At 37.5% G+C, this 27,859-nt stretch overlaps 1 protein-coding gene across 1 annotated transcript in view; it reads left to right on the forward strand.

The window, feature by feature from the left end:
* LOC116993885 (mannosyl-oligosaccharide 1,2-alpha-mannosidase IA) overlaps window positions 1-27,859 on the forward strand; it is a 144,765-nt gene that overhangs the window by 88,401 nt on the left and 28,505 nt on the right. Inside the window, exon 6 of the mRNA XM_033055065.1 lies at window positions 26,222-26,345. Coding sequence (XP_032910956.1) covers window positions 26,222-26,345 — 124 coding nt within the window. The remainder of the gene's footprint in view (window positions 1-26,221; window positions 26,346-27,859) is intronic.

Below are 27,859 nucleotides of genomic sequence, written 5' to 3' on the forward strand. Positions count from 1 at the left end.
GAGGTTTAACCAGGATGGATAATTTAATTATTCTGGTTTGCACTGTTAACTCTAGTGCATAAAAAAAATATAATTTTTTAAAGACTGCAGAATTTGCACAGTTAAATAAAGGTTATTCTTTAAATTAACTATATTTGGCAAAAATAAACCTATATTTAAAGGAAGTTTAGAGATTAAAAGCTTATACTGTCGGCACAGTTTGTTATTGTAGGATCATGCAGAGGCCGTGTTTAGATGAAATCTTTAATTATATCCTTTCTGTCTAATTTTGGCATAATTTTAGAGGAAGAAATCAAAATTACCTAAGAAAAAAAGCTAAAAGTAGCGACATACTTTGTAAAGGCTTTTTATGTGTGGTTTTGGCAAATGACTCCACTGATGTAATAAAGCGGTAATAATAACAAAAAAAGGATTTGGATATTGAATTAAACACTGAGATTTCCCCTGCAGCAAAACAGACCAATGGAAAGCAGACTTTTGCCTTCAGCATTTGGATCACAGTGTGGATTTGTATTAGCACTGGATGCAAAGAGATAATCCTGGCTGAACTTCACCTCTCTAAAAATTATTTGTTTTGTGTTAAACATATGCTTTGGCATGGAATGATCTGCTGTCTGGATATACCAATCTCTTTCCATTGACTAAAGAAGACCTTGCACAATTAATTGAAAGCACTAACATCTTGAGATGAGGAAATTAATTGTATCCTAATTTATAAGTAACTAGTGACAAGGATTATTTCAGCAAAGGGTACATTTTTTCAGCACAGCCATTTCAGTTCATTGCATGATTCATAAACAAGCTTACATTTCTTGAGTCAGTATTGAATGCAAAACAACCTTGAAAAATAGTTATGCATGTTAAATTACAGAAAATTAGAAATTTCTATGTTTCAGGGCATGTTAGAACACCACAGGAAACAAATTCCTTGCCATGTCTTTGCCTCATCTGAAATTTCTTGCTGTGTCATCACCTCACCTCAAATGAGTAGCTAGTTCTGCATTGCATGACTGGTGATTTATATTCAATATTCAGTATATTTGACCTGTGGTGATGTCTGATTTACCATTAAGCAATGTAAAAAAATCTCATTTATAATAATATCACAAAAATTTCATGAGATAGTTCAAGGAATGTAGCTCTTTGTTGAGAAAGAAAAAGAACCAAGAAAAATATTATTTTGGTGATAGCCCATAATGATAGGCTGTATTATTCAACTAGCAGCTTCAATTCAATATTGTAATGCAGAATTTGTGTGGGAGGCTGCCCTCTGGCAATAACATAGGAAGAATTTGGGACCTATTATTATTAGTGCAAAATATCCTTCTCAGTTTAAGTGCTTTCTTATATCCAAAAGAAAGATTCTAGTCCCAGCTTCTAAGTTTAAACACTCTTTCCCAACAGTTTATTAGTGCAATGTAAAATGAGTATAAATACTTGCAAATTCCTAATTATCATATTACTTATCTTTGTCAAATCCTATGTGAGTATTAGTAATGGTACTCTACAGCACAAAATGTACGATTACAAACACTTTATAGATCTCTGTGGTGCTACCAATAGGTAATGTTCTTTTACAAAACCAAACAAACCTGCTGCCAGACAGTCCCACAGAAACCAACAGGTTACCAGAGGCTCCACTTCAGGGGCCTTGCCCCCTTCATCTGCAGACACTCTCCAGTGTATCAAAACCTTTCCTATCATAGGGTTTTGCCCTGATGGCTTAAAAAAATGGGGAATTGCTTTTTTTGGTATTTATTTATAAAGAAGATAGAAAGGTTTTCTCTGCCAGAAAATGGGAGGATGAGCAGGTGGAACTGCTTTGTGTTTTGTCCTAGGAGAAATCAGGAGTTCACCAAAGCATGTACCAAGCATGTACAGTAATTTCACACTTACAAGCCGCACTAACTATGAGCCTCATTTCCGGGTATTGGCAACATGTAGTTCTTTGTCCATAAATAAGCCGCGCCTGATTATAAACCGCTCTGTCGTTCGCAGGGAGGACCCTCATGCAACAAAGTTGCCAATTAGTAACAGAATCATGGGATCGTGGGATTTACTGGCTCGGCTCGGCCCGCTTGGGGGTGACGACGGGGCCAGGTGTCCCTGCTTAGCGCTGCCGCTGGGCAGGGCCACTCAGGGCCGGCCACCACTGCCGTCAGGCTTGCTGACCCCAGCTCGGTGCTGCCCGGCGGCGGCAGGCGGGGACAGAGCCCGCTGGCACCCGCAGTGGCAAGCTCCTGCCCCCCGGGCCGCAGGGATGGCAGCACGGAGTCCCCCACCTCTCTCCCAGGCTGCACTGCCTGAAGGAGGCAGCCCCCCGCCTCCCCACCCTGCGCTGCCAGCACAGAGCCCAGCTCCACCCGCCATGCAACAGAGTAACCAATTTGTAACAATCGCGCAATCCCAGGATTTACTGGCAGGCGCTCAGCTCGGCACCTCAGCTGCACTTCTGGGGTTGGAAATTTCAGAAAATTGTTCACATATTAGCCGCTCCTGAGTGTAAGCCGCATTTCCGGGGTGGGAGCAAAATTTTAGTCAAAATGTTGCAGCTTATAATCGTGAAATTACTGTACGTCTTATTTCCTGCCAGTCTGGTTGTAACCAGTCCTTCACTGAAATATAGTGACATAGGGTGGGAAAGTTGCATCAGATCTTCAGTTTACTTCCTGAGAGTTAAAACCATTCTTGCTCCCCTGAAAGTTTTTGGAATTGCATTTATTGACAGTAGGATTTTATAAATTAGCATATGGCTAAGTGTGTTGCTCGTGCTCTTGCTTTAGCTGGGTAAGTGCTGTTATCTCCTCAATATTGGCAGATAATCAGGAGTTATTTGTATGCCATACCTTCCCGTTGCCTACGAGTTGCAAGGGAGCCCTTAGTGTTGCCAGACATATTTAGAGTTGGAGTTGTTTGTGAAGATGTGCAGGATGAGGCTCAGTCCCAGATGAGATACATCTGCATGTTCACTGGCACAGCAGGAACAAGCTCCTGCTGGAGTGGGACACCACAAGAGGCACTGCGAAGCAGCTTGAGGAGCATTTACCCTGCCCTGAAACCAAGTGCCCAGGGTCTGTTGCACTGGGATGCTTTTCCTTGGCTGGTACTGGCTGTGGTGGGAATGCTGACCCTGAGTTTAGGCACAGTAATCTTTGCACTTGGTTAAAGATCATTTCCCTTTTGATTGCTTGTATCATGTATGATCTAATTTTCATCTGTGTATGGTAAATTACATTCTTACAGCAGACAAAATGTGACTGTCAAAAGAGGCTTCCTTCAGAGGGAAGGGAAGCAGTTTCTAGAAACTGCAGGTTTCTTTAAATGCATAAAATGAGCACAAGTACTTCTCACTCACTTCCACCACAATTCAAGTCCTCTCAGAAAAAACACATCATTAAAAACAGCCGTTGTGTTAGGAATGTTCCACCTAAGAATTTTCCAGCAGCAAATTATAAAGCCGCTTATGAGTTCTTTACTTTATGTATTTGCAACAGTCTATGTACATTTTCAGGGTTTTGCCTGCAAAATCAATGACTCATTTCTCATTAGGGAAATCTTGAAATGACCATGAGAAGTGGAGTGGGGGGCATTTTCAAAGTGCTTTGCTTGTGTATTTTAGCTGGAATTTGGTACCTCCACCTGGTTAAATTCTCTATGTGGGGTTCTTTGGTTATTTTTCGTTTAGTGTTTTAGGCATCTATATGACATGGTAGATAATAAGGATTGAGATTGACCAAGGAAATAGCTGACTGATGTTTGTAGTTACTCTGTATTCTTACCATCCTAAAATTATGAGCATAAACAAGAGTTGCTAACTATATTTTTTCAGCTATCATTACTGAGAACAGATTCTGCTGTCATTTTCAAAGAATACGGGATTTTTTTCTTTGCTGAAAAAGCAATTTCCTTCAATACTTCTCAAAGTATATCTTTCATTTTGGATAAACACATAGATAGATGTATGTATTGGTAAATCTTTATTCATCATTTTCTGGTTTCTTACTGCTGCTGATACAAGGGGCTCTCTCCTTAACCTCTACCAAACCATGGCCTCTCAGCTGGACAGCCAAAACCCTGCAGCAACTGACACAGTTCCAGTGCATCATGTATACCACAAATAATAGTTTTACCTATCTGAATTTTCAACTTCTCTTTTTAGCACTTCATAATCTAATTAAAACTGTGAAACTTGAATTTTGTGGTTTTCGGTTTCATTATACCAGTGTTGAGGGATGTGTGTTATGCCATTTTTATAAGCATGTTTAATTTTAAGATGACTATTCATAACTGCTTCTGACACCTTTTGTTATTCTGAAATTCATGGCATATGTGTTTTCATGGATATGTCAGATACTCTTGCAGTACAATTTTCTATCTAATCTTTTAGATTGACATTAAAATAACAAATCAGCATAAAATAGGTTATCCTTTTTCCCCTAGAAATCAGTCTATCAGAATAAGAACATTCATGAGAATAATTTCTTGCTTTACCTTTTAACAGAAACAAAAGTTTAATATTTGTTAATAGTTCAGTTATGTTTCACATTTGGTGAGAATTCAAGAGTTTTCTTTCTTTTCAGGAATGACCTAAGTATTAATTTCTTGCCTACATGCATAATTATTGATCATTACTTGCATTTTCTCAGCTTTGTGACCAGCTTGATACACTCAGCTGAATACAGAACACCTAATTGTTTTTAAACAGTAATCTCAGCATTAAATGCAGATGCCTGCGGTGCTGTGATTGCCACTTTTAGTTATCTAGATGTTGATCCATGTAACAGTGTTTGGTTGGAAAGCAGCTATATTGTTTCTTGTTGCATCTCATAAACATCCAGATTCTTAATCTAAATTGCGATTTTTTGGTACAAGGTTCTGAGATCATCCAGTTCCTTTATGTGATATGTTTTCTGTAAGACAAAACTCTTGCAATCTGTCTTTGATCCTGCTCTACTTTGTGTATTTTCTAACGCTGCAACTCCTCTTCCTCTTCCAGGTTTACCCCCCTCTTCTAATCCATTTTGATTTTGGAGGAGAAACACACTGGTGATCATTTTCAGCTCTGATAGTTTTTTCCACTGAACTGTGATTCTGTCCTTGCCCACACATCCTCCACAAGAGGAATCTGAATCCAGGATGTATCATGTTTTCCTGATCTAGGGGTTGCTTCTCTGAGCCTTTTTCCAGATGTTTCAGTTTGATGGCATATGAAAATTAATATTTCAGAATTGGGTATTGTCCCACATATGTCTTCTGAGACTTCTGTTACTCATTTCATCCCCTTCCTATCTTCCATCCCCCCTTCCACCCCTCCTTCTTTGCCTCTTTGCTTTCCTACACCCCTATTGTACCTGAAGTCACCTAGTTGATTGGCTCTCTGCAACCTCTCAATGAGACATATACTAAAGTTGCTGCTTTACGGTATGATCATTTATGGAAGAATTGATCTGTAAATCCTACTTGTCCTAGTGTGTCATCTAATACATTGTTCCTTAAGATCTTAAATACATTGAAATATTTGAATATTCTGGAAAGAGTGGTAATCAAGCCTATGTGTATTTTGGAATGCATTGGGGATGGAGGGTCTGTGCATGTATACCTCAAAACAAACTTAGAGATATTTTACATATATACATAAAAAACATATTTATAACATTTAGCAGTGTAAGGCAAATTTGGCTCCTGCAGGAAAGTCTGGGAGAAAAAACAAACATAATAAAAAAGCTTGTGCTTGCCTTTGCTGCTGAAGGTTATATTGTCTTTCACAAATACAAAATTACATTATCATTCCCCAGAAAACTCTAGAAACATTAAAAATCACAAACACGCAAATTAAAAATATTGTCAACCTTCATTTGTTGCTGACATTGGCTCTTCCCTTTCTGACACTTAAGCTGACCATGTGAAGACTTCCATTAAATCAAAATAGAATAGGCTACCACACTTTGGATGCCAGTGTCATCATTCTCACTCATCTTGTACAAAGGAAGGAAAGTGAGGAGAGGGAAAAAAATCAAAAAACGCATTTTAAGATGTAATGAGGTTGGAGAAATAAACCAGCTTTTGGGCTTAATGGAAAATGTAAGAAAGGTGCACTGACTTTATATGAATAATCCTTTCCGTCTTATAAAAACACCTTTTGTTGCCTAATGCAGATATGGACACAGGGGACCATATGCTCTTTGGATGCTGCTTTATTATCTTTGCTATATTTATAACTGAAAGCTCTTGATGAGAACTTTGATGAACTTTACCCTGTATCGCTATAAAGTTGTTTTCCTTTACTAGTTCTCAAAATTTCTTGCAATATGTGAAAAGGTCTGGAGCACTTTTGTTGATTTCTGATGTTAAGGTCAGTTGCTGAAGAAATTTTACAAGCATCAGCAGTCAAGGTTTTCAACAATGCAACTATGAGTAAACCCTTCTTTTCCTGTTCAAAATATGTTGGAGCTCAGTATCCACTTCTAAATTTTGTCATTAAAAAGATTCCTTAGGAATTAATGTTTAAGCTTTTTTAGTTTTTCTACTAACTATACTAAGTCAAATTATAATTTATAATTTATTGGCCTTATTACAACACTTCATTAAAATGTCAGAAGATTCAGCTTCTAGGCAGGGTATTACTGCAAGAGCCATGCATGCAGTGTTCTTCTAGTTTGGAAATAGCTACAGCAGTTATGTTCTGCAGCACGAATTAACAAAGATTGATTGCAATCTGTTTTTATTAACTCAAGAAAGAAAAGCGGTGTAGTGATATTAAGAAAATTAATTATAACTTTCTAATCTAGTAATTAATGTGCAGCTGGGCATGAGTGCAGTTGGTGCATTTCAGTAATTTGGCAGTCCTGACAAATTATCATCATCCGTTTTAAGGTAGACAACTGTTCTCTAATCTTTGCTCAGATTTTTATAGTCTTTAGCATTTTGGAATGGTTTTAACAGCATAGATCTTAGATGTGGCCTTTTACAATAATAATGTGAGTTCAGCTTTATCTTTCAGAACTGAGGTTCAGTTGTAGTTTTAAGAACCATCTATCATTCTTTTTCCACTGTTGTACTGAAATTTCTTCTGAAGCAGATGGTGATTACTGGTAATTGACCTGCATATGTTGAATCGTCTTAAAATGCTACTGAGAATTTAATGTATCCTGTAAATTGAGATGCTTCCAATTAAATAGAGTTCTTATGATAATCACTTTCAAAACTAATTAAGTAATATAATGGTGCTACTAAAACTCTTATTGACTTAATTTTGACAAATTAATAAATGTAATCAATGCAATTACTGTAATGGTTATTACTAGTCTGCATTTTTCATAAACTATCCATAAATGTTTCTCAGAAATGCAAGGAGAAAATAGAAATTATCTAGGTGTGTTGAATTAGCATGACAAGATGACTTGAGGGGGAGATTATTTGTGCCCTTCTTGCTTTCTTTTTTTGAGGTGTGAAGGTTATTGTGGGTCACCCCATGCTCAGAGCCTCTTGTCTATTAGGAAATTAAATGATACTGAACAGAAATTACACCTAGGATCCTAGCAGCAAAATTGATAAGAGAAAATGCTCTAAAGCAGACTGTCTGGTTTTGCTTATCAAACCTGATCTACTAAAATCTATACAGAATTGTAATCTTCTCAGTATGGTTTATATTTAGTCTTGTTTTTAACAAGTGATTGGGAAAAGAAGAAAGCATCTATGTAGATCAGACACTGACAGTGGTTTAAAACTATTAAGTATTCTTACACTGTGAATAGATAGTTAAAGCCGCCTGATTTATTTACATACAACTTCTGGGGAATTTGCTTGTCTTGTTTTAGGAATTTTGTTGTTAAGTTTTCATTAGGAATGCATTAGAAAGTGTTCTGGGAAACCAAAAGCCAGGAGTTTTCAATCCAGTGAATCTTGTCCTTTCTCTTCTCTTGTGACACAATTTCAACAGAAAATGGATGGCATTTGCCAGAAGAGTTTTTCTCCTTGTACTTGAGACATTCTCCAGGAATTCAGCAGGCTTGGGTTTTTCACTTCTCAGACATGTGCTTTTGCTCCCTAGATTATTGCTTCCTTTGAAAGAAAGCATTAGCTGGAGAGTCCAAATCAGATATTACTGATAGGTGAATGGTGGGCAGGTTATGCCTAGGGGCTTGTGAAAAATTAAGGTCAAGGAATCAAGGTGGATGTCTTCATTAGCAGGTTAGTTCAGCTCAGGAGTTGAACTTCTGAAGTGTCTCTCCCAATTTTCTCCACCTTCTGTGCTATGTTTTGTAAGTAAATGCAAAAGTACCTAAAAGTGGATATTTGCTTGACACTGTTGACCTGCTTGTTCTCAGGTCATGTAGGGACCACAAACCTGGTTTTGGATAACTAGGTAAAGCAAAGCCATCTCTATCTCTTGTTTGATCCAGCTCAATCTGAGCAGAGAGCTAGCCAAATCAAATATTTTAAGCAGAAATTAAAAGATTTGACTGCTCTATAATAACAACTAAAAAAAAATAAAGGATTGGGGAGGTGGGGGAGTGAGTTACTGAGGCTCTAATCAAACAACCTTGGAATTTTAGAAAGGTATTACTTGGAAATTCTGTTGGTTTAGTGGAAGAGAATAAGATTCATGCAGATCTCATATCAGTTTTGCTTTATGCATAACTCTCAGATACACACACAAAAAATGAAAAACAAAATCACAAAAAATCAAACACTAAAGTATGGAATTTGAAAGTTTTCTGCGGTTTGTGGTTGACCTTAATGACTGTGAATAATGCATGGTGGTGGTGTCCATTCTATGCTGGCTGTTGATTTGTGTTTCATAGCCAGTGACGTATCAATGGTTTTAGGACCCTGAACTATTCCATTTTTTATTTCATTAAAAAAAAAATTGAATAAACTAGCTTGTACTTCAAAATTAACAATTGGTCAGCACTCCAGTTTATTGCATTAGTTATATTGAACAAATCACTTCGAACAAATAAAATGAATAAAGAATATAGTGAATTTGGCTTTCTTTCTCTTTAGACACATGGTTGCAAATAATTCATATTTGAATTGTTCAAATAATTGAACGGTTTGAATCTGCTTCAAACCATTTTGTCAATATCCTATGTTTCTAAATTGTTTTATTTTCAAATTTGCTTTGAAAGTCACCAGTGAAGTCACCAATGCAACACAATTTTCATGAGCATTTGCAGTAATAAAGCTCATTTTGCACATGACTAAACAAGAGTAGTTACATGACATGCAGCTATTTGGAGAAAGAGATATTTTTAAGTGTCTTATGTATTCTTTGAAGTCATTCTGTGGTGGATTAGGCAGTCCAGCACTATAAATCAATCTGGTCACACTGTAACTGACAAAGAGAATACATTAAATAATTAGTTTATGGATATATAGGATAAAATATAACCCTAATGATATCCAGTGCTGTAACTCATTCAGCTGTGCTGAGAAAATGGGTGGTTGCAGAACTGACATGGGTACAAATTCCAAAAGCTGCTCCAAATTCAGTCATGTATATGAATGCCTCAAGGCTTTTTGTAGCTATCTGAGACTTTTCCTCACCGCATTAAAAGGTGGGAATCTTAGCTGCAAAACTTCAGTTTTTCTGTCAGGCTATTCTTTGGGTCCTGTCACTGGTCACCACAAAAAAGAGATCCCCGTTCTCTTCCCCTCACAAGGAAGCTGTATACTATAGTGAAGTCTCCCCTCAGTGTCCTGTTCTCCAGGCTGAACGGACCAAATGACCTCTGCTGCCTCTCATCTCTTTCCTCCCAAGGCCTTTCACCATCCTCATTGCTCTTCTTGGGACACCCTCAATGTCTGTTTTTCATTGTGGCACCCCAAAATGCCCCCAGCACTTGAGGTAAGGCTGCTCCAGTGCAGAGCAGGACAATCCCCTCCCTTGCCTGGCTGTAATACTGTGCCTGGTGCACCCCAGGACACTTTTGGCCCTCCTGGCTGCCAGGGCACTGCTGGCTCATGTTCAACTTTCCATTGACCAGGACCCCAGGCCCGTTTCTGCAGCACTGTTTTCCAGAACAGCATTCTCCAGTCTGTCCATATATCCAGGGTTGCTCCATCCCAGGTACAGAATCCAGCACTTTCCCTTTTCAAACTTCATATGGCTTTTGATTACCCAGCCCTCTGATTTGTCGAGGTGTCTCTGCTGGGGCTTCCTCCCCTCAAGGAAGGCAACAGCTCCTCTCAGTTTTGTACCATCTGCAAACTTGCTTAGTATCCACCCCTTCCAGACCTCTGTCCAAGTAATTTATGAAGATGTTGAAAATCACAGGGCCTGTTTGATGCTGTGTAGGCTCAGTCTGTTGGGTTTTTTTCCCTAATATTGCCATATAATTTTGGAATTATTATAGTAGAGAGTAAGTAGCAAAGAGAGTAGAGAGTTAATGCCTGGCAAGTCAACCTTAAGAGTGAATAACCCAATGAGCAACACTTTGGTGATTGTGTTCTGCCTTGACTCCTAGCTCTACAGACTGACTTTTGTAAGGACAGGGAAGAGTAGGAGCTCATTAACATATCTTTGTGTTGGGGAAAACATTCCGCCTGACTTCTTATCCAATGGGCTAGATGTGGACTCTCTTCTAAGAGTTGAGTTAGGTGGATGCACCTAGCCAACATCCAAAATACGTGGTGTTCTCACTCTAATCTCACATACAAAAACTGACTGTCCTTGTGTTTCCTTCTTTTTAATGAGCAGACTTTGACACTGTACCATAACCTCACTGAGTAGACCTGGCTTAGAGAATGTGGTACGACTGAATAAAATTTTAAAAGACTTACCAGAATAGTCTGTTGTTCTATATTGAACAAGCAGTAATAAAACCCCGGCAGTAAATGCTGTGGATACATGCATGTTGCTGCAGGAATCCATACAGCAGAGGGTAAAGACAAAATGAGATTGGTACAATGATGGGCTAATTTGAGACCTATTGAGAAGGAAATAAAAAGAGGTTAGCAAGACAGCTAAGTAGTTTGTTCCTGCAATTTGCTTTCACTGGTTTAAACTTCATGTTAAAATGACGTTTTTATTGTTACAACATGACACATCTTTAGGAGGAAATTAGCTAATAGGAGGAACAATCTTTTAGCAGATTAAATGAAAGGCTACTATTTCCACTTGACGTCTGTGAAACTGCTGCTACATTCCTTGGAGTAGTGCTTAGAGAAATAAATGAGCAAGTATTCCTTATAATTGAGCTTTAATGGTATCCATATGCTATACATCTTGTAATGGTGCTCATGTTGTGCAGTTTCTGTGTAGTATAAGAAAATTGAGTATTAGTCTGTCAAAGGCCCATTAATGTAAGTATCTTGATTCAATTCTTAGCTGTGGAGAGTCTCATGTTTTCAATACATCCCAGCAAATTGTGGTTGATGCAGCAGCTCTGGCAGTCTTTCTGGTTGACCTTTCAGGTTGCCCATTTCGTGTCATACAGTAACCTCTCGAGGTAATGAAATCTACTGGAACAAAGTTTTTAAAAATGTATCATATTGAATTTAATTCTTTTCAAATGAGCACATTCTAACAAGTATTAGAACATCCAGTCTTTCAGCAATGTTGTTTCACATCATGTCACAGTGTTCTACTGAGGCCATAAATTAACTGTTTTGTCTATCTTTTACCCAGAACTCCCTCTATAAATTAATTGAGTTTTGCTTAACTAACTTTGTTGGCATTGTTTTAATGGCTAAAAGCATTTGGACTTTTCTTTGAATGCTTAAATATATCATTTGAATATTCATCATGTTGTATGGTCAAGGTCTACAGGCATTTTCATGAGTGGTACAAGTTCACAAAAGCCTACACTTGAGTAAACATTGTTTGTGGGACAGATTGGTTTATTGTTAATTGGTTATGAATTGACTAAACATGGTTTAGGTACTTCAGATTATTAGAAAAAGACCTGTTGCTGTCCACAGAGACCACAGCTGTAGCAGAGGCAGTTCCTCATGCTTGCCTCTTAGGGAGGAGAAGAGAGTCTGGTCTTCTATATTCTATCCCTGCATTCACCCACACATCAAAGAAAATTTGGACTCTGATTGCTGGCCCTTAAAGATACCCTTTGGAAATCTGCCTTCCTGAAAGACGCAGGAGTGAGAAAGGGGAGTAATCTCAATTTATGTATTTGCTCTGATCACTTTCACTTGGAACAGTGTGTTGCTCTCATATTCCCAAATACATAATGTAATGTGTCAAGAAGTTACTCATAATGGACCTAAAGACAAGGGTTTTTGGTGGTTTTTGAGTTCAAGGTCTCTCCGGTGCTGAAAAGAAAATTGTGCACATTACCAAAAGTGCTTATTTTGACTGACATTATCTTTCAGAAGTGTCAAAAAAAACAGTATGCCACATCTGTCCAGAACATACTGCATTCCAGACATGATCTTCATTGCACTGGAAAAACAAATATGGTACTTCTTGTGTGACAGTTCTTGCAAGATATTCCATGCTGTATTATTTGCTATATTATTCCAGTCTATGGCTGGGAATACAGAAAACAAAAAAGGGGGGAAAAGGGGCAGGAATAAAAAAAAAGTTATAATACTGATTCTTTCACTAAAGCCATCAAGAGCAGTGAGGGATTACAAAAAAACATTAAAAACCTTTGACCAAATGTTTTGCTGGAATTGGGACAGAAACCCAATTTTCTTAAATGCTTTATAAAACTGTATCATCATTGTTCTCATTGATAATTTATTAAAAAAAATAGCAATGTGCTTTCCCTCTGTATGTAGTTAATATGCAGAAGGCTTTTCAAGGTGCTTAGTGAAACACTGTGTGCTGGTACAGGAACAGAAAGTACACACATTGTCTCCAGCAGGGTTCCAGAAGTGTGGGGGTTTTTTCTGAGCCTTTTTGTTCTATTACTTTAAATAGTAATCTCTTCATGCTTATTTCCCTTCATCCTTTATTATATTATTTTCATTGTATTGATTAAAATCCCATTACTGTTAAGAAAAGTTTATTTGACTACTCAGTGCCAGGTCCTTTATTATGTGATAATCTGGTTTACAAATCCCCCAAGACATATCTTAAATGTGGCCATGAGTATTAGTGCATGGATTGTGATTAGTTATTTTAAGTACTTTTAGAAGTGTTTGTTAATTTAGAAATGTTTGTTACTTCTCATTTTCTGCTCTGCCAAGGTAACAATTGTCTTTCAGCCTTTTTCAGCTCTATTGCATTGTTAAGTAATGGTGGAAAACTCCTTTCTTTCTTCAGGATATTTACTGTAGTGAGGTATTGCTGTAATTTAATACTGAAAAAAATACTATGGAAAAAAATATTTTTTCTTTAAAAATGCGAGTCTCAACTAACCTGGCTTTCCTGAGTCTTTGAGGTCCTGTTTGTCCTTTTTTTCTACTTTGACTTTTCTTTGTAGTGTATTCAGATTGTCCTGGATCAACATTTTTAGTGCATATGTGGGAATTAAAGTGTATTGTGCTGTGCCTTGTCAACTGAGATAGTCAGCATCATTGGTTTCTTGTAAATAGCTCATCTATAAGATGAACAGCAGCTGTGTAAAAGTATTTGTGGCTTGAAGTAATAATAAGGAGATTACTGATGAAGTTGAGGGTTAGGTAGAACACAGTTGAATAACTGATAATAGAAACTCATCACAGAAAATATGGAATAGCGTTATTTCCTCAGGTGAAAATCAGATGTGTATTAGATTATGTGTCATTTTTTTGTTTGTTTGTGTGTTTGTTTTTTTTCCATTTGCCTACTAGGCTGTAGAAAATTTTCTTGATGTTACCTTAATTAATGGATTTGATCATATTTTAGCCGTTGGTTGATTTTCTGTGATGATGCAAAGAGCAGTGAGCTTGATTCACTGATAAAGATGTGAACCAATAAAATAAAATTTAGTGTTTATTAAACATGGAGCAAAAGCATAATATTCAGAATCAGAATCTGATAAATACAATGTATGAGTTCCTCTAGCCTAGTGATATGCCTGAAACTAATGCCATTTGAGAAAAATGGGGATGACCCTTTGTTGTTAAATTGCCTGCATTATACTGAATAAATGTATCTTCTATAAATGCATAAATATGGGGGAAAGGATGTAAATTACATGCAAGTACTTCTTTGAAGTATTGACTTCAATTTTATTTTTATGTGGTGAATAGGCATTGAAGGATAAAACTGCATAAGCAAATGTGTCATTTGCTGGGGAAAGAAACTTTTTTACGTTGTATCACTGATTTTTAGAAAGAACCAGCTTTTAGTTCCTGAATGGCGTGAAGGGAAAGGATTTATACAGTGATACTGGTGCAGTCTGGCTGCAGGGTTTCCCAGCATTCCTATTAACTTATTGTCTCTGCAAGAGTTTTAATGAGAGGATTTTAATGCTCGATCAGTCCCTGCTGAAGTGACCACAAGTCTTTCTATTGGCCGTTAGTAAGGATCAAGGCCTTAGTGACTGGCACTGAGCAAAACAAATGTTTATCCGATCCCAGAACAAATGGATTTTTATGACACAGCAATGTGTGGGCAAAAAGAAACAAGAAGATTGAACCAGACTGGAAGAAGAGGACATTTATACTTTTCTTAAAGCATTTGTCAAAACAGATTATGTCTTTCACAACACTAGTCTGAAAAAGACTGCTTGGGCTTTTTTAAATCTAGGGAAGCTGTCCCTTTCAGTGAACCAGAATACTATTTCAGTAGAGTTTCATACAGCTGTCACAGCATCTGTGACAGCAGATACTGAAGAGAGGTTTCCCTCAACAACAGTGGTGTCTCTGTATTGTACATGTTTAGATTGATACACATACCTGCATATGCAAGTGTAATTTACTGCATTTGTTAAGTTAATGTTAATACCTGATGAATATCACAGCTGCAAGTCCTGTGACGAGCTGTCCAGTAGCTGAAACCACTGTTGATCCAGCAGCTATATTAGAAGGAGAAATAATTGACTGTCAGTCAGCAAGCCTTTGATGCAGGCTCCTTGCAATGACTGGTAGCTACAGAATGGCTTGAAGCAGACCTTTGCAACTTGTCAGCCCATTATTTTTAATAACGGTGCCATGCCGTTAGTGTAATGATTCTGATTCTATGTTTCAAGCATTTAATGGCACCACATGCGGCATCAAGCAAATAAATGGGAGTAGATACTTTGAAAGACTTTTTAACCTGAATGACTGGGAACCATACAAAATATTTTTGTGACACAAGAAGCTAATACAAGCTATTTGAGTTCAGAGAAGAAAAAAATTAAATACACTTTTTAGATTTACCATGTAATGATAAGGAATGAACTATGAATATGCCTATGTATAGACAAGAGTGATAACAGATATATTTTAAATCATTGAGATTAGGATTATTTAGGGTATTGAAAAATTAGTGCTAGGAAGTAGGAAGGTGGAAATTAGTGGCAGAAAAATTACATATAACTGCCACTTGCCATCTGTGCTTTGGTGCTTCCTCATCAGACTGAAAAGACCAAATTCTGGGATTTTGTCCTGTCCAGAAGATCAGTAGTGGCTTTTCTTGAAAAACTGATACAACCCTTCTGATAGAGAAACATTAATACTCTTGATTGGGTTGCGAGTGTCCTTAGCCTAAATTGGAGGGGTCTGCTGTTGCAGGATCTGCAACAGACAAACACATCTCACTTCCTTCACTTGTGGGTGTGTGGAGACAACCTGATCTCCAGTGACTGGCAGTAAAAGAAAAAATGTCTCATAACAAGGAGTTTGACTGGGAGAGCAAGAGGAGAGATGTGGAACCAGAAAAGAACAGAGCAGTCAAAAAAAAAAAAAAGGCCCAACAAACACATCAAGAAGAAAAAAAAAGAAATAGGGAAGTTCTGGGTTTAGCACCAATTCCCCACCCTATTTCTATGTTACCTAGTCACTTCCAAATGCAAACTGCTCAATACTCATCCTCATAAGAAATTTTACAGACAGAGGAAGTTAATAACATTTTTTGCACTTGGACAATGCAACTGATACAGCAAAAAGAACAATTTAGTGAAACTTGAACATCTGTTACTAGTAAAGGAAATCTGATGTGGGATAAAAACTATCTTGAAGAAGTTAATGAACTAATCAGGGTGGAGGGAGGATTAATAGCAAATCCTCAGGAGAAAAAAAAAAGGATGAGTTAAAAGCTGAATGTTGGAAAAGTGATGTAGAACTGGGAGCAGGGCGTTAGAGGGTGATGTACTGACTAAACTATACCAAAAGTTCCAAATGCCATGGCTGCAGAGGTTTTAAGGGAGCAAGCATTCTTAATGTGAAGTGTGAATTCTAAAATGATCTTCCAACTCACACAGTTAGTTTGTCAGCATTAAAAGGTATGATAGAGAGGACAAGAACAGTGATAAATGGTGTTTCTCATAGTCTTCCAAAATTCTTAATTATTTTCCTGCCCAGTGAATCTACTTCTCAGAAGCAGGAGTTAATATTTTCTTACTTTGCCTGGGATGTTTTTTCTTTGGGTTTAGTTTTGTAAGGTTTTTGACTGTCAGTAACACTGAGTTACACCACTTGCTACAGTAGGGAATTTCATTCTAATACCACCTTCTTTTATTCTGTCTTAACTTATCACATGGATGGCAGAACTGTGAAACTCCATTCATTACTTTCATTTCCTGTTATTTTCACTTCTCTTTGGGGACCTGATTAAAAGCAGTCCATGCTAGTACTTATTATCTCTGGCGTTGCTCTGTTGTGCTCTATTCCCTCTTGCTTTTTTAGCCTTTGGAATTGATTAATTAAACCTCAGTATATAAAGTAATAGGAAGCACGAATTGTTTAGTTTATTCATTAGTGTGTTGTGGGAGACATGTAGGTCCGTGCTGTGCTCAGATAACTTTTATCAGAAATTATTATGGTAACAAGTACAGTTTTAGATGGTGACACTGAAAATTACCTTTAAACACTTGGCATGTGTCATATTAATATTTCAGATCATGTAATGACTAACTGCTAATTGTCTCTCCCTTTTTCCATGTGGGCATGTAAACGTGAGCTTAGTGCTGAGTTGGTTTTCCACAGAGTTCCGGTTCACAAGCTTTGATGCCCCTTTAGAGCACCAGTAATGTGAGAAGTGTCATGGGGCAGACAGCCATAAGGAAAGTGTTGTATGAACCCTGCCTGTAAAATCCTAAAGAATTTCAGTCTTTTTCCACAGAGAAATGTTACAAGAATTTGATGTAAACAAAGCAGCCCAACAGTCTGGATGGACTGTTTTTAAAAATAAGATACTGTGATGATTTTAAGCATCAATAGATGCAGTATCACTGCATCCAGATGTCCAAAAACCATGTTTCATACCACAAAAGAAGTATACTGTGGTATCTGGTCATTTTTGGAGCCCATGGAGGAGGTGATTTATTTTTATTCTCAGCAGCTGTCAGACTTCAATGCATACAGTAAAGCATGGTCTTCCCAAAGGCAATTTCACTGGCCTTTGCTTATTCTCTGCTGCTCTCCAGAGGCAGATGAGATTGTTTCCTCTTTACCTTGGTTCTGTCTGGCATTTTGGTCTCCACCTGGGTTTTGGCTCCTCCTGCTCCATATCTGCTGTTTCCATTCACTGTAGTGTCCTCTCATGTAAGTGCTCCCCAGGAGCTATCACTACTCTGACCTAATCATGAGCAGCTACCTTTCACCACAGAGAATATTTAGTGGGATTTCATGTAGAATGATTTGGACATGGAGCAGACAGAACTCTCTTGCCTTCCCTGTGTCCAACACCATTGACTCACCCTTCAGGGAGATGGGGAATTGTCCTGGCAGGGCCCATAGCACAGGCTGCTACTGGAAATTCTGTACTTCATGTACATCCTGCTCACCTTCTGCTTTTACATTAATAGCACTCTTCAGACTCTGTTGCTGTTCTGTCCAGTTCAAAGAGAAATTGCCTGTTGGATGGTCACCTTGGTAAAGATCACTGGATAAGATTTGAACATTTTACCCTTTTGCCTAAAAGCACAGTAAAGAGCCAGTGACCATTCTAGGGCAGATTTAGAGGTCTCTGGGTATGTTTCCTTAAAAAAAGGCAAAAATGCTGGAAGGAGGGTAACTTTTCTTCTTGGAAAAAGTAACTGTAAACATTGCCTTTGAAGGACCTGATGAGCTTCATGGAGAGAAGCAGAGATCTTGTTTTAAAATCTGTTTCATATTAGCATCTTTTGGGGACTGTTCTCAAATGATGAACAGTTAGCCACAGCAATCTGATTTTTCTACTCTCATTTCCAGACAGATGATGATGTGCATGTGTCTCCAATACAAGTGGATGCATCTCCTGCACTGGCATAACTGAAGTGGCCAGGAGATCAGCATAAATTAATGCTGACACTGCATATGAATAGGCAAATAGACAAAATTAATGTTCTCAAACTAATGGTTCCTGAGGCTACCCCTCTCCATTATCTCACTTGTTGCAGTAAAAAACATTCATGTTTTGTCTGACACTGCGAACATATGTAGAAATCTTTTTTATTCCCTGTCATCCCATAAAATTGAGTAACCACTTGTGTTAGTCTTCCTCCTGAGGTTGCTGATGGTACTAATTCACTGTCTGCCTCCTCCTGCTAAGTCAACATCTCTAAAGATCATCTCTCCAGGTAAGAGCTGATATCAGTGTTTCAGAGAGGGCAGCTGGGCTGAGCTGGAAGTTGCCAGCTGGGCAGTGGTTAGGCAAGGGCAGTAGTTAACACATTTATTGTCACAGATGAAAAGCTAACCAGCTGTTAGAATTTGCCTAAATGATCTTCCTTACAAAGAACAATAAAACAGACATCTAAAACTACCCTGTAGGCTAGCTAGCTGATTTTCAGCTTCTTTTTCAGCTGTCTCCAGCTGTCAAGACAGTGAATGAGAGGTGCTTGACCAGATCATAATAATTTTCCTGTCTCAGAGAAGGGATACTGTGGAAAAGTCAGAGTTCCAGCAGGAGTCTAGATACCTTGGGTGTTTCTGGGACCACTTAAGCCAGCAAAAAGCAAACCATCATTTACTGGAAGTTGGATAGGAAGATATTCACACTCGCGTCTGGGGCTAGAAATAACACAGTTACTGTGCTAGTCCTGTCACAGGTTCCCCAGTTTGACCCTGCCTTGGCAGCTCCCACCACAAAATTTGGGTGGAAAAGTTGAATAAGTGCCAGTGGTGTGTGCAAACATGGTATTTCTGCACCTTTCTTTATACTCTCAAACAAGGGTAAGGATGATTTGCCACTTAGGGGAATAACAAAAACACATTAAATATCTTTGAAGCATTAACAAATAAATCATCAGTTTCAGTGCTTGTGAAGACATTGTACTTTTGAGGGTGGGGGAGAAAGAAGTAAATTTTTTTAAAAAATCTTTTTAGCATTTTATTTATCAAATAGAGTGATTGTGTCATTAAGCAAGTGTTGCCTGTGTACTTCACAGTTGAATTTGGTTTTAATTTTGCTTTAAAATATGAATCTCTAATTAAAACTCAAATCATACAGCATAATTTATTAGCATTCTTCATTAGCTGCAGTACTAAAAGAAAAAAGATGTAGCACAGGAGTTTGAAGAGAACCTCTTCTAAGAAGTATTAACAGATCATCCTTTAACTCCCCCAGTGTGGTCTGTGGTATTGGATTTGGCCTCTCAGCAAGTTATTAGGAAGAAATGTGTGTCTAATGATCAGCATTGGTTTCTGGGAAGAGAAGAAGCGACTTTTTTTTTTTTTTTTTTTTTTGTGTGTGTGACACATTGACAAATAGCTCCACTCAGGGCAATCCAAAAATTATTCTTATGAAAGTGTTTTCAGATGTGGCAATCCTAAATAATGCATGAAACAGTATGGGTCAGGTTGGAAGGGATATTAGTTAAATAATAAGCAATTCTGCAAAAATGGACTGTGCTCTTTAAGACTGTTCTAACTGGATTGAAATATAAAATTGTACAATGGTTTGGATTGGAACAGACCTTAAAAATCCTCTAGTTCCTAAAAAAAATCATTAAAGTTAAATTGTGAGCTAGGAAACAATTTTTTATGTAATTAACGATTTTAAAATATAACATTACAGAGTGTTTATCTCCAGTCCTCTCTTTTGTTATGTGTATTAGCCTGTAGAGAGTTAAAAGATCCATCTGGTACCTGTGAAGCTAATTGAAATTTTGAGATTTGGGCACCTAGCAAGGGGTAACTGTAGGAGACTGGTCTCCATGGGTTTACTCTGTAACAAGAAAGACTCCATCTTCAGTTTAATCTCCTCTGTGAAGTGATTTAATTCTGTTATCTCCCTGTGCTTATTATCAGGAGAGCCCCAAAGAGATTAATTTCTATGAGTACCCTTGCTGGAATTGCAGTGCTCTCACATTTCCCCACCTTCTCCCATGGTCAGACCTGTAGCTGGCACACAGAGTGTCTGCTGAATTACAGTGTGGAGTTTCAGCTGTGCAGCCAAATGGCATGTGCTCATAATTTTAAGACTAAAACATGGAAAAGAAATTATATTATGCTTTCAAAATTGTCCGGGGACCACAGACTTCCTTTGGGGGAAAAAATGGGGAATGATTTGTGGTTTTCTTTGACAAAAAAACCGTGATAATTCTATATTACTTCTGTTTTCGAGGCATGTCTGCTTGGGGGTTGAGACTCAAGGAGAAACATCCTGGGGTGCTGGGAGGGGAAAGCTGCAGGAAAGTTTGTGTGTCCATTGCAACACCCTCTGCCTGTTTCTCGACCTCCATTTGGGAAGGTCCCTCTCTCTCCTGGGTGTCTGAGTGACAGCTGGTGGTGTGCAGGGACATAAACCAGGTTCTGAGATCTGGGCTGGGCAGCACTCTGCTCCTGCAGAAATCCTCTTAGAACAGGATTAAGCCTAACCAATTCCAGTCACAAGCTGTATTTTCCAGGCAGATCCTCCTTGGCCCCTCAGCATCGTTGGAAGTACCAGGCACAACCTGCACACCCCAGCTCTGATGAATTTCAATGGATCTTTCTCAGGGATTTCTCTGTCATAGCATTCTTCATTTTCACCCACAATCACAGGGTAGATTCTTATAGAAAAAAATCAACATTAGTAAAGTCCAAAGGGGCTGTTGGGACTTATTTTCGTATTTAATTCTAAAACCTTTCTCAACCGCAGTACTTGGATACTTCACATTGTTGCTGCTGTGTCTCTTTTATTCTGGCTTTTCATCTTTTTACTGGCTTAAGTCTGCAGGAGGATACTGACTGTCCTGTTGTGCTGGTGCATTTTGCATTAAATATTGAAATTCCGACTTTTTGCTCTGCCTCCAGCTTGCAGAGTTGTCCTGGTATCCTCCAGGAAAGGTTGGGGTATTATAAACAAGTTGTCTGAGGAAAAAAACAGTTCTGCTCATTGATGACAAGAATTTTGATAAGTGTTTTGACCCTTTGAAGTATTTGTGCAGTTTCCCTGAGGATTTCTTTTCCTTTCAGTTGAAAATTAGCTGCTGCTGCTTTATATATACTGGGAATGTAGGATAATTCTAAAAAACTCTTTTAAATATGGTTGTGCTTCTGAATTTCAGTAATTTTCAAAAAAGCAACCTTTGAATATTTATATTTCCTTTGTGGTCCCCTCTCTTGGTACATTCTGTACATTTTAGAAAACTTAGTGATCTCATACTTTCTGTTCTTATGCACAGATGGACCAACAATGGTCTGCTGGAATGATTCTGAATTGAGTTACCAGCAGCCCAGGTCAATCAGGCTCATGTTTCCCAAGAAAGAATGACTCTAGAATTACAAACACCAGTTTTCAGATTCTGTGGCACTCAGTGTTCAGAAACAAAATTTATAAAATCAGTGAGAAATATTATAAACCAAAATATTATACTTCTCTGATCAGATCCTTACTTCAAATTTGTCTTACTTACATAATAAAAGTTACAAGTCCTAAAGTTCTATGAATATGTTACAGAATTTTTTTTGTGTGTTTTATGCAGTGTATAATATACCATTTTAGATACAGTGATTTGACATAGGTTAAAATAGTGTCCTATAAACTGAAATTATTTTAGTACTTGTCTGGATCTTTGAAGTAGTTTGAGTAGTGAGTTTCCTTCCTGAAGTGTATAGTAGGAGTTTTGTTTCTAAATCTGATGTAAGTACATGAGTGACACTTAGTAGAGGTTGTACTGAGTATCAACGTAAAAAAAAAAATTCAGTGGCAAAGCAAATTACAAAAAGAAACCAAGACAAAGGAATGCAACTAATATAAAATGTGTCATACTTGGCCCGCTTTGCTGTCCTCCATCTCTTTCTGAAAACTGCATCTGTCAGCTTACAAGACATTTGTGACATTAAACGATTAAACTGAGTGAAAATAAGATGCAAAAAAAGTTTTCTGTGCTTTACAGATTTTGCTTTGATTGGGAGGAAACATAAGTTTGGCACAGAATCATAAACCACTTTTTGAGAACCCCCCAAATGCCCTGATCATTCATTGGGTTCAGATTGCTGCTGTTGTTTCTTGACTTGAGTAACGGGCACCCCCTAGACAAAAAACTTGTAGGAACTTGCAACCTTATGTAGGTTTTCTAAAACTTGGCATTAGAAATAAAACCTTTCACCAGAAACTCAGGTTTGCATCTCAAGACTTCAGGAAACCAGGGCATAACTTTATAACTGAAGAGTAATGTAATACCCAGCATTGACTTTATGGCTGAAGAGTAAATAGGTACTTAGTATTGCTCTTTTTTTAACTTTGCAGAAGTTTTTGTTCACTCTGATAATGGTAATGGTGAAGAGCTTGAAAAATGTCTGAGTTGAGAGCACTGGTTATGTTATCTCATGCATGGGCAGAAATCAGTATTTTACTATGCATAGTTATAAAGATTTAATGAGCTGTTAGATTTATTTATTGCATGTTGTTTTCTAGGGCACCTCAAGTAATTTATAAATGTACTCGTTGTTTATAATCCCTGATGCAGATGTCTTTTTCCATTTACTTTGCTCTGTTCAAGTTCTCTTTTTTCAAAGTTCTGTTTTGTTTGAAAGTATACAATATTTAGGATTTGGAGGGTGGGGAGGGCAGGGCTGAAAAAAGAGCACCCTCTTAATTTCTTTTTCTTTAAGCAACGATACTGAAAAAAGTCAAAGTCTACTTTCCCAATAAAAAAATGATCAGAGTGTGAAATCTCTCACATTTTTTGTGTTGAAAGCTTTGTTGAGTATTTCCTGGTCTCCCTCTTCAGGAGCTGACTGTCTGCATAATGCACATTGGAATATCATCTTAAAATAAAGATTGAGTTAAATGGAATCAGAAGCAGTACTGTGGCTGTTCCAGTTAGTGTGAGGGAATATGGAAAACTTACCTGCTCCATTGCTCCCAAAGATGAAATATATCCCATGAAGATGATCAGAGGGCTGGAGCACCTCTACTATGAAGACAGGCTGAGAGAATTGGGCTGTTCAACCTGGAGAAGTGTTTGGAGAGACCTCACAGTAGCCTTCAAGTACCTAAAGGGGTCTGCAAGATTGCTGAGAGGGACTTTTGACAAGGGCAGATAGTGATAGGACAAGGGGGAATGGCTTCAAAATGAAAGAGATTAGGTTTAGATTAGATAACAGGATTTTTTTTTTTTTTTTTTTTTAAATGTGAGGGTGGGGAGACACTGGAATCAGATGCCCTGAGAAGCTATGGCATGAAGTGTTCAAGGCCAGGTGAGACAGGGCTTTGAGCAACATGTGAAAGGTGCCCCTGACCGTGGCAGGGGGGGTTGGAACCAGATTATTTTTACTGTGCCTTTCCTTTCAACCCAGACCATTCTATGATATGAGAAAATCCCAGACATCCATAGTGAAGGTTGTATGAAAAATAGTTGAGGGACTGAAGATCTTGGGTCCTACCATTTATGGAAATGAGCTTTTTGATGACAGAGCTTGAATCTGAGGCTAAACCAACACATAGAATGTTAACACATGTTGTTATTTTGCAGATTTACCAGAAATATGTTGAAATATGTTGATGCCTTTTTTCCTTGCCACTTGTGCCAACTGAAAAAAATGAAAGCTACATTAAATAATAAATAAGATGTAACATAAATGTTTATTTCTACTTCTTTTTGCACTAAGAGTAAAGAATGCAACTTTGTAATTTTCAAACCATCTTAAACAAGAAGAATCTCCCACTAATGGCAAAATACACTGCTGCATGCAGAAAACTTTTTGACAGCTGTGTTTGGAAATTTTCCTTGTTAACAAAACACACTACATCAAAGTGTTCTGGCAGGTCATATTGATATCAGCAGACACTGGAGTAGAGTGCAAGTAGGAACTCTATTACATTTTCTGTCAATTTTGGTTGAAGCTTTGCTGCAGGAACAGCTCGATGTTTTCACTTTGAAACTGATTAAGAAACTTGGTAGAAAAAAAGCATATGTACTTTTTCCATTTGTACAACAACATGGTAACTTTTCGAAATTCTGTGGGCATTTTTTTTTCTTCTTGTGAACTTTGTCAGCTCTTTTAATCTGGGTGATTTGGAAACAGGATAAAATACTTTCATCTAGAAGTCAGAGTTAGAACTTGAGATAGTGTGTACCAGAGATGGGGGTGAATAACCAGTCTGCAAGTTCTTCAGACTGCAGAGAAGAGGTTTCCAGACATGTTGTCTGCAGTACTCATCTTGATCCTATTTTCTGTAATATTTGATGCTTTTATATTACCATTCAAAAAAATTCCAAGCCACAGTAGATTGAAGTGCAGACAGCTTGTAAACCAGGTGTGGTCTCTTCACTCTGTAAAATGTACTCTAATCTTTGTAAGATAGATCTAAAAATGAGATATTAAGATACCCTAAAACTTGTATTCTGTTTCAGTCGTGCAAATACTGTACCAAATTGGGATTATATGAATTTTTGCAGTACCCTGATTTCATTATGTCATTGATTTTGGTCTGCAGCTATGAAGATTAGAAACACTTTTTGGGCAATTGTTTACATCAGAGGACTTACACGTGTCCCAGTCTCTTGCACCTTTATGGTCAACCAGGGGAGCCTCATCAGATCTCTTTCCTTTGTACTCTCTGTGCCTTTTCCCTGCTTTTAAAGTTTAATGGCTTAGTTTTATTTTGAGTGTTTGGCAGAAGTCTCAAAATACCATGTTGATATAGCTAGCAGAGAGATTGACTTAATGGAGTCTTAATTTCCATGTATTGGTTAAACTTCAGTCATAGATTATCTTTTTAAGAAGAGATTTTAATGTATCTGGCAACTTCCGTTGTTATTTATTGGGTTTTTTCCTGGTTTGGGATTTTTTTTGAGTCAGATTTTACCTTAGGAAGAGCACCATATTTTCATGGTTGTGCAACAGCTAATTGATGACTGTAGTGGCTCCTCGTGTGTAAAAGTAAAATTAAAATTTTATTTATATAGGGATGTGTTTGTGTTTAATGCTGTTTACGGCTTAGAAATGTGCAAGACATCCCAGTACCTAATAAGTGTATTTATATGTAACATTTATCATAATAATATGCCAATCTAATATGTCATTATTCACTTAGACGCTCTGGAACATTGGCTAGCTTTTCTTTAATCTTGGAGGTTTTTTTCTGAAAATTGCTGCTGGAAATCTCAAGGGGAGAAAAAAACCCCACCTTTTTGTAATGAAACTTTAGTAGCCTTGCAATCTCGAGTCTCAATCAGCATTAGTTGCTAGTGAGAATTTAGCAATAAATGTGCTTTTCTCTATTCTCAATACAAATCTTAATTTTGGTGTGAAGTATCTTTAGGTTGTAATTAAAACTGAAGTTGCTCATCCTGGTCAGAGCGCCCAGAGAAAATACATACTTATACTAACCTATTAAAGTCTTATGTACTAAGAAGGCTATGCTGCATGCAATACTTTTCACTTAAAGCCTATTTTGTATATACACATTAATTTAAGTTAATAAACAACTGCACTGTAGAAATTAAGAGTTAGAATTGGAGAGTGTTATGTACATGGGAAAACAGGTGAAATATGAAAGAATGTTTTCTTATACTCAGTGATTTTTTGGTCATGTCTTTAAACATGATATGCTACAATGAAACACTCTTACAGTGATAAGTGTAATGGAGCTGTTTGTGAGCTAAAAGATTGGGTTGTTGCAAGAAGCAACTGTAAAGCCTGAGCAGAGCAGTACATTTTAGATTAATTATTTTCTCATTATATTGATATAGCTACTGCCTATTACATTTCATTAGCATTGCCTTATAGATGCTCATGATTATTTTCTGTCTTTCTCTTCCCCCCATCTTAGTGGAATCGGTCGAAATTGGCCATGGGCCTCTGGTGGAAGCAGCATTTTGGCAGAATTTGGGACTTTGCATCTGGAGTTTGTACATTTGAGCCACCTGTCTGGAAACCCTGTCTTTGCTGAAAAGGTTAGACTGCTCCATCAAAATCATGTTATAAAAGATAAATCATATATTCAGAGACTAGTATGAATGGGGAAAGATGTGGATTTACCTCAGTTGCAAGCATTTGTCACATTTTCCCTAATCAGCTAGGCATGTTTTTATATTAAAAAGTCTCCTCCAAAATTATTCTGATGTATGTTCTTGTACATGGCCCCATAAAACATTTAATTTCTGTTTATCTTCTAAATTAATATCGCATTAAGCAATCAGACTGTACAACTTTCTTCAGTTTCTTACTTATTGGGGTGTAAACAAAACCTGACATTTTATTTGGGATAATAGCTGATGTCTAGAGAAAGCAAAGCACCATGATGATTTCTGCAAGTTTACTCTTCAAAATGCTGTACAATATCACTGCTGTCAGTGAGGTCAGAAAGCCCTTCCATTGCACTGACCTCTAAGAAATATATTTCGAACTCTCTTTGGGGAAAGAAAAAAAAAATCACATCCTTGGACAAAACAGTTGTTCTGCATACTAATTCTTCCAAAATTTGATAACATTGTCTTCTGGATACTTTTTATATACATAAGCCATAGAAAGAACTCCTCCTTGCCTCAATTCCCACCTGAACAATTTTGCTTTACTTTTTGACATATTAATAGCCAGCAAGTCCTGTTCTTTAGAATATGCTTTGTAATTTATCTTCTTTTTATTTCCTAATTAAAATGCACAGTTGTTTTGATTTTGTATTCCTATTGCAGCTGCCCCATGTTACCTAAAGCTGACATTATCAATTTAATAATCTAATTATTAATGAGACTCCAAATGTTTAGCTGTAGCAATAGTCAAATCTAAAATTATTTTTGAGTAAGGACTGAGTGGCTTTGCTGCAGTACTACTGTCAGAATTAGGATAAATTTTGTTGCACAAACTCCTAGAAATTTTCATGTGTTTAGGGGTAAATTTAAGGACAGTTTCTCTTAAATTTGAACTGGGGAGGGGGAGTGGATGGGTAGGGGGTGGCAGCACTGAGGAATAGCCAGAAACAAATTGACAACATAAGTTAATTATATTGTGGCATTTATGGTAATTTAATGCATAACATCTGTTCTACTAAGAGACAATAAAAGCGTATATTTTAAAAATCTTAGCCCATGGTTCTCCTACACAGTGGAATCATGCTCTAGCTGCAAAATGCTGGAAATCTGTTTATGTAAGCTGTTCTTAAACCCTTTAGAGATTGCAATTCCAAAGCCCTCAGAGGCAAACCATTCCAGGGCTGGTACACTTGATAAAGAAGAAGAAACACTGGAATAAGCTTTGCGTGGATGTATTCATAGAAGAACTCATTAATTGAGGTCTAGGACTCATTGCTGCCTGCATTTGGGCAATGAGTAGCGTCAAGATGCAGGAAGCAGTTTGCATACCACAACAGAAATCCTTCTGGAGCTTGGTATAAGCTAATTTATCTTCTTTTTCAGTAGCTACTTCACTGGGTCTCTAGGCACTCAGGAGTTTATAATGAAGCTGTCAGTAC

Source organism: Catharus ustulatus, chromosome 3, assembly GCF_009819885.2.
Source record: "Catharus ustulatus isolate bCatUst1 chromosome 3, bCatUst1.pri.v2, whole genome shotgun sequence".
Classification (NCBI taxonomy): Eukaryota; Metazoa; Chordata; class Aves; order Passeriformes; family Turdidae; genus Catharus; species Catharus ustulatus.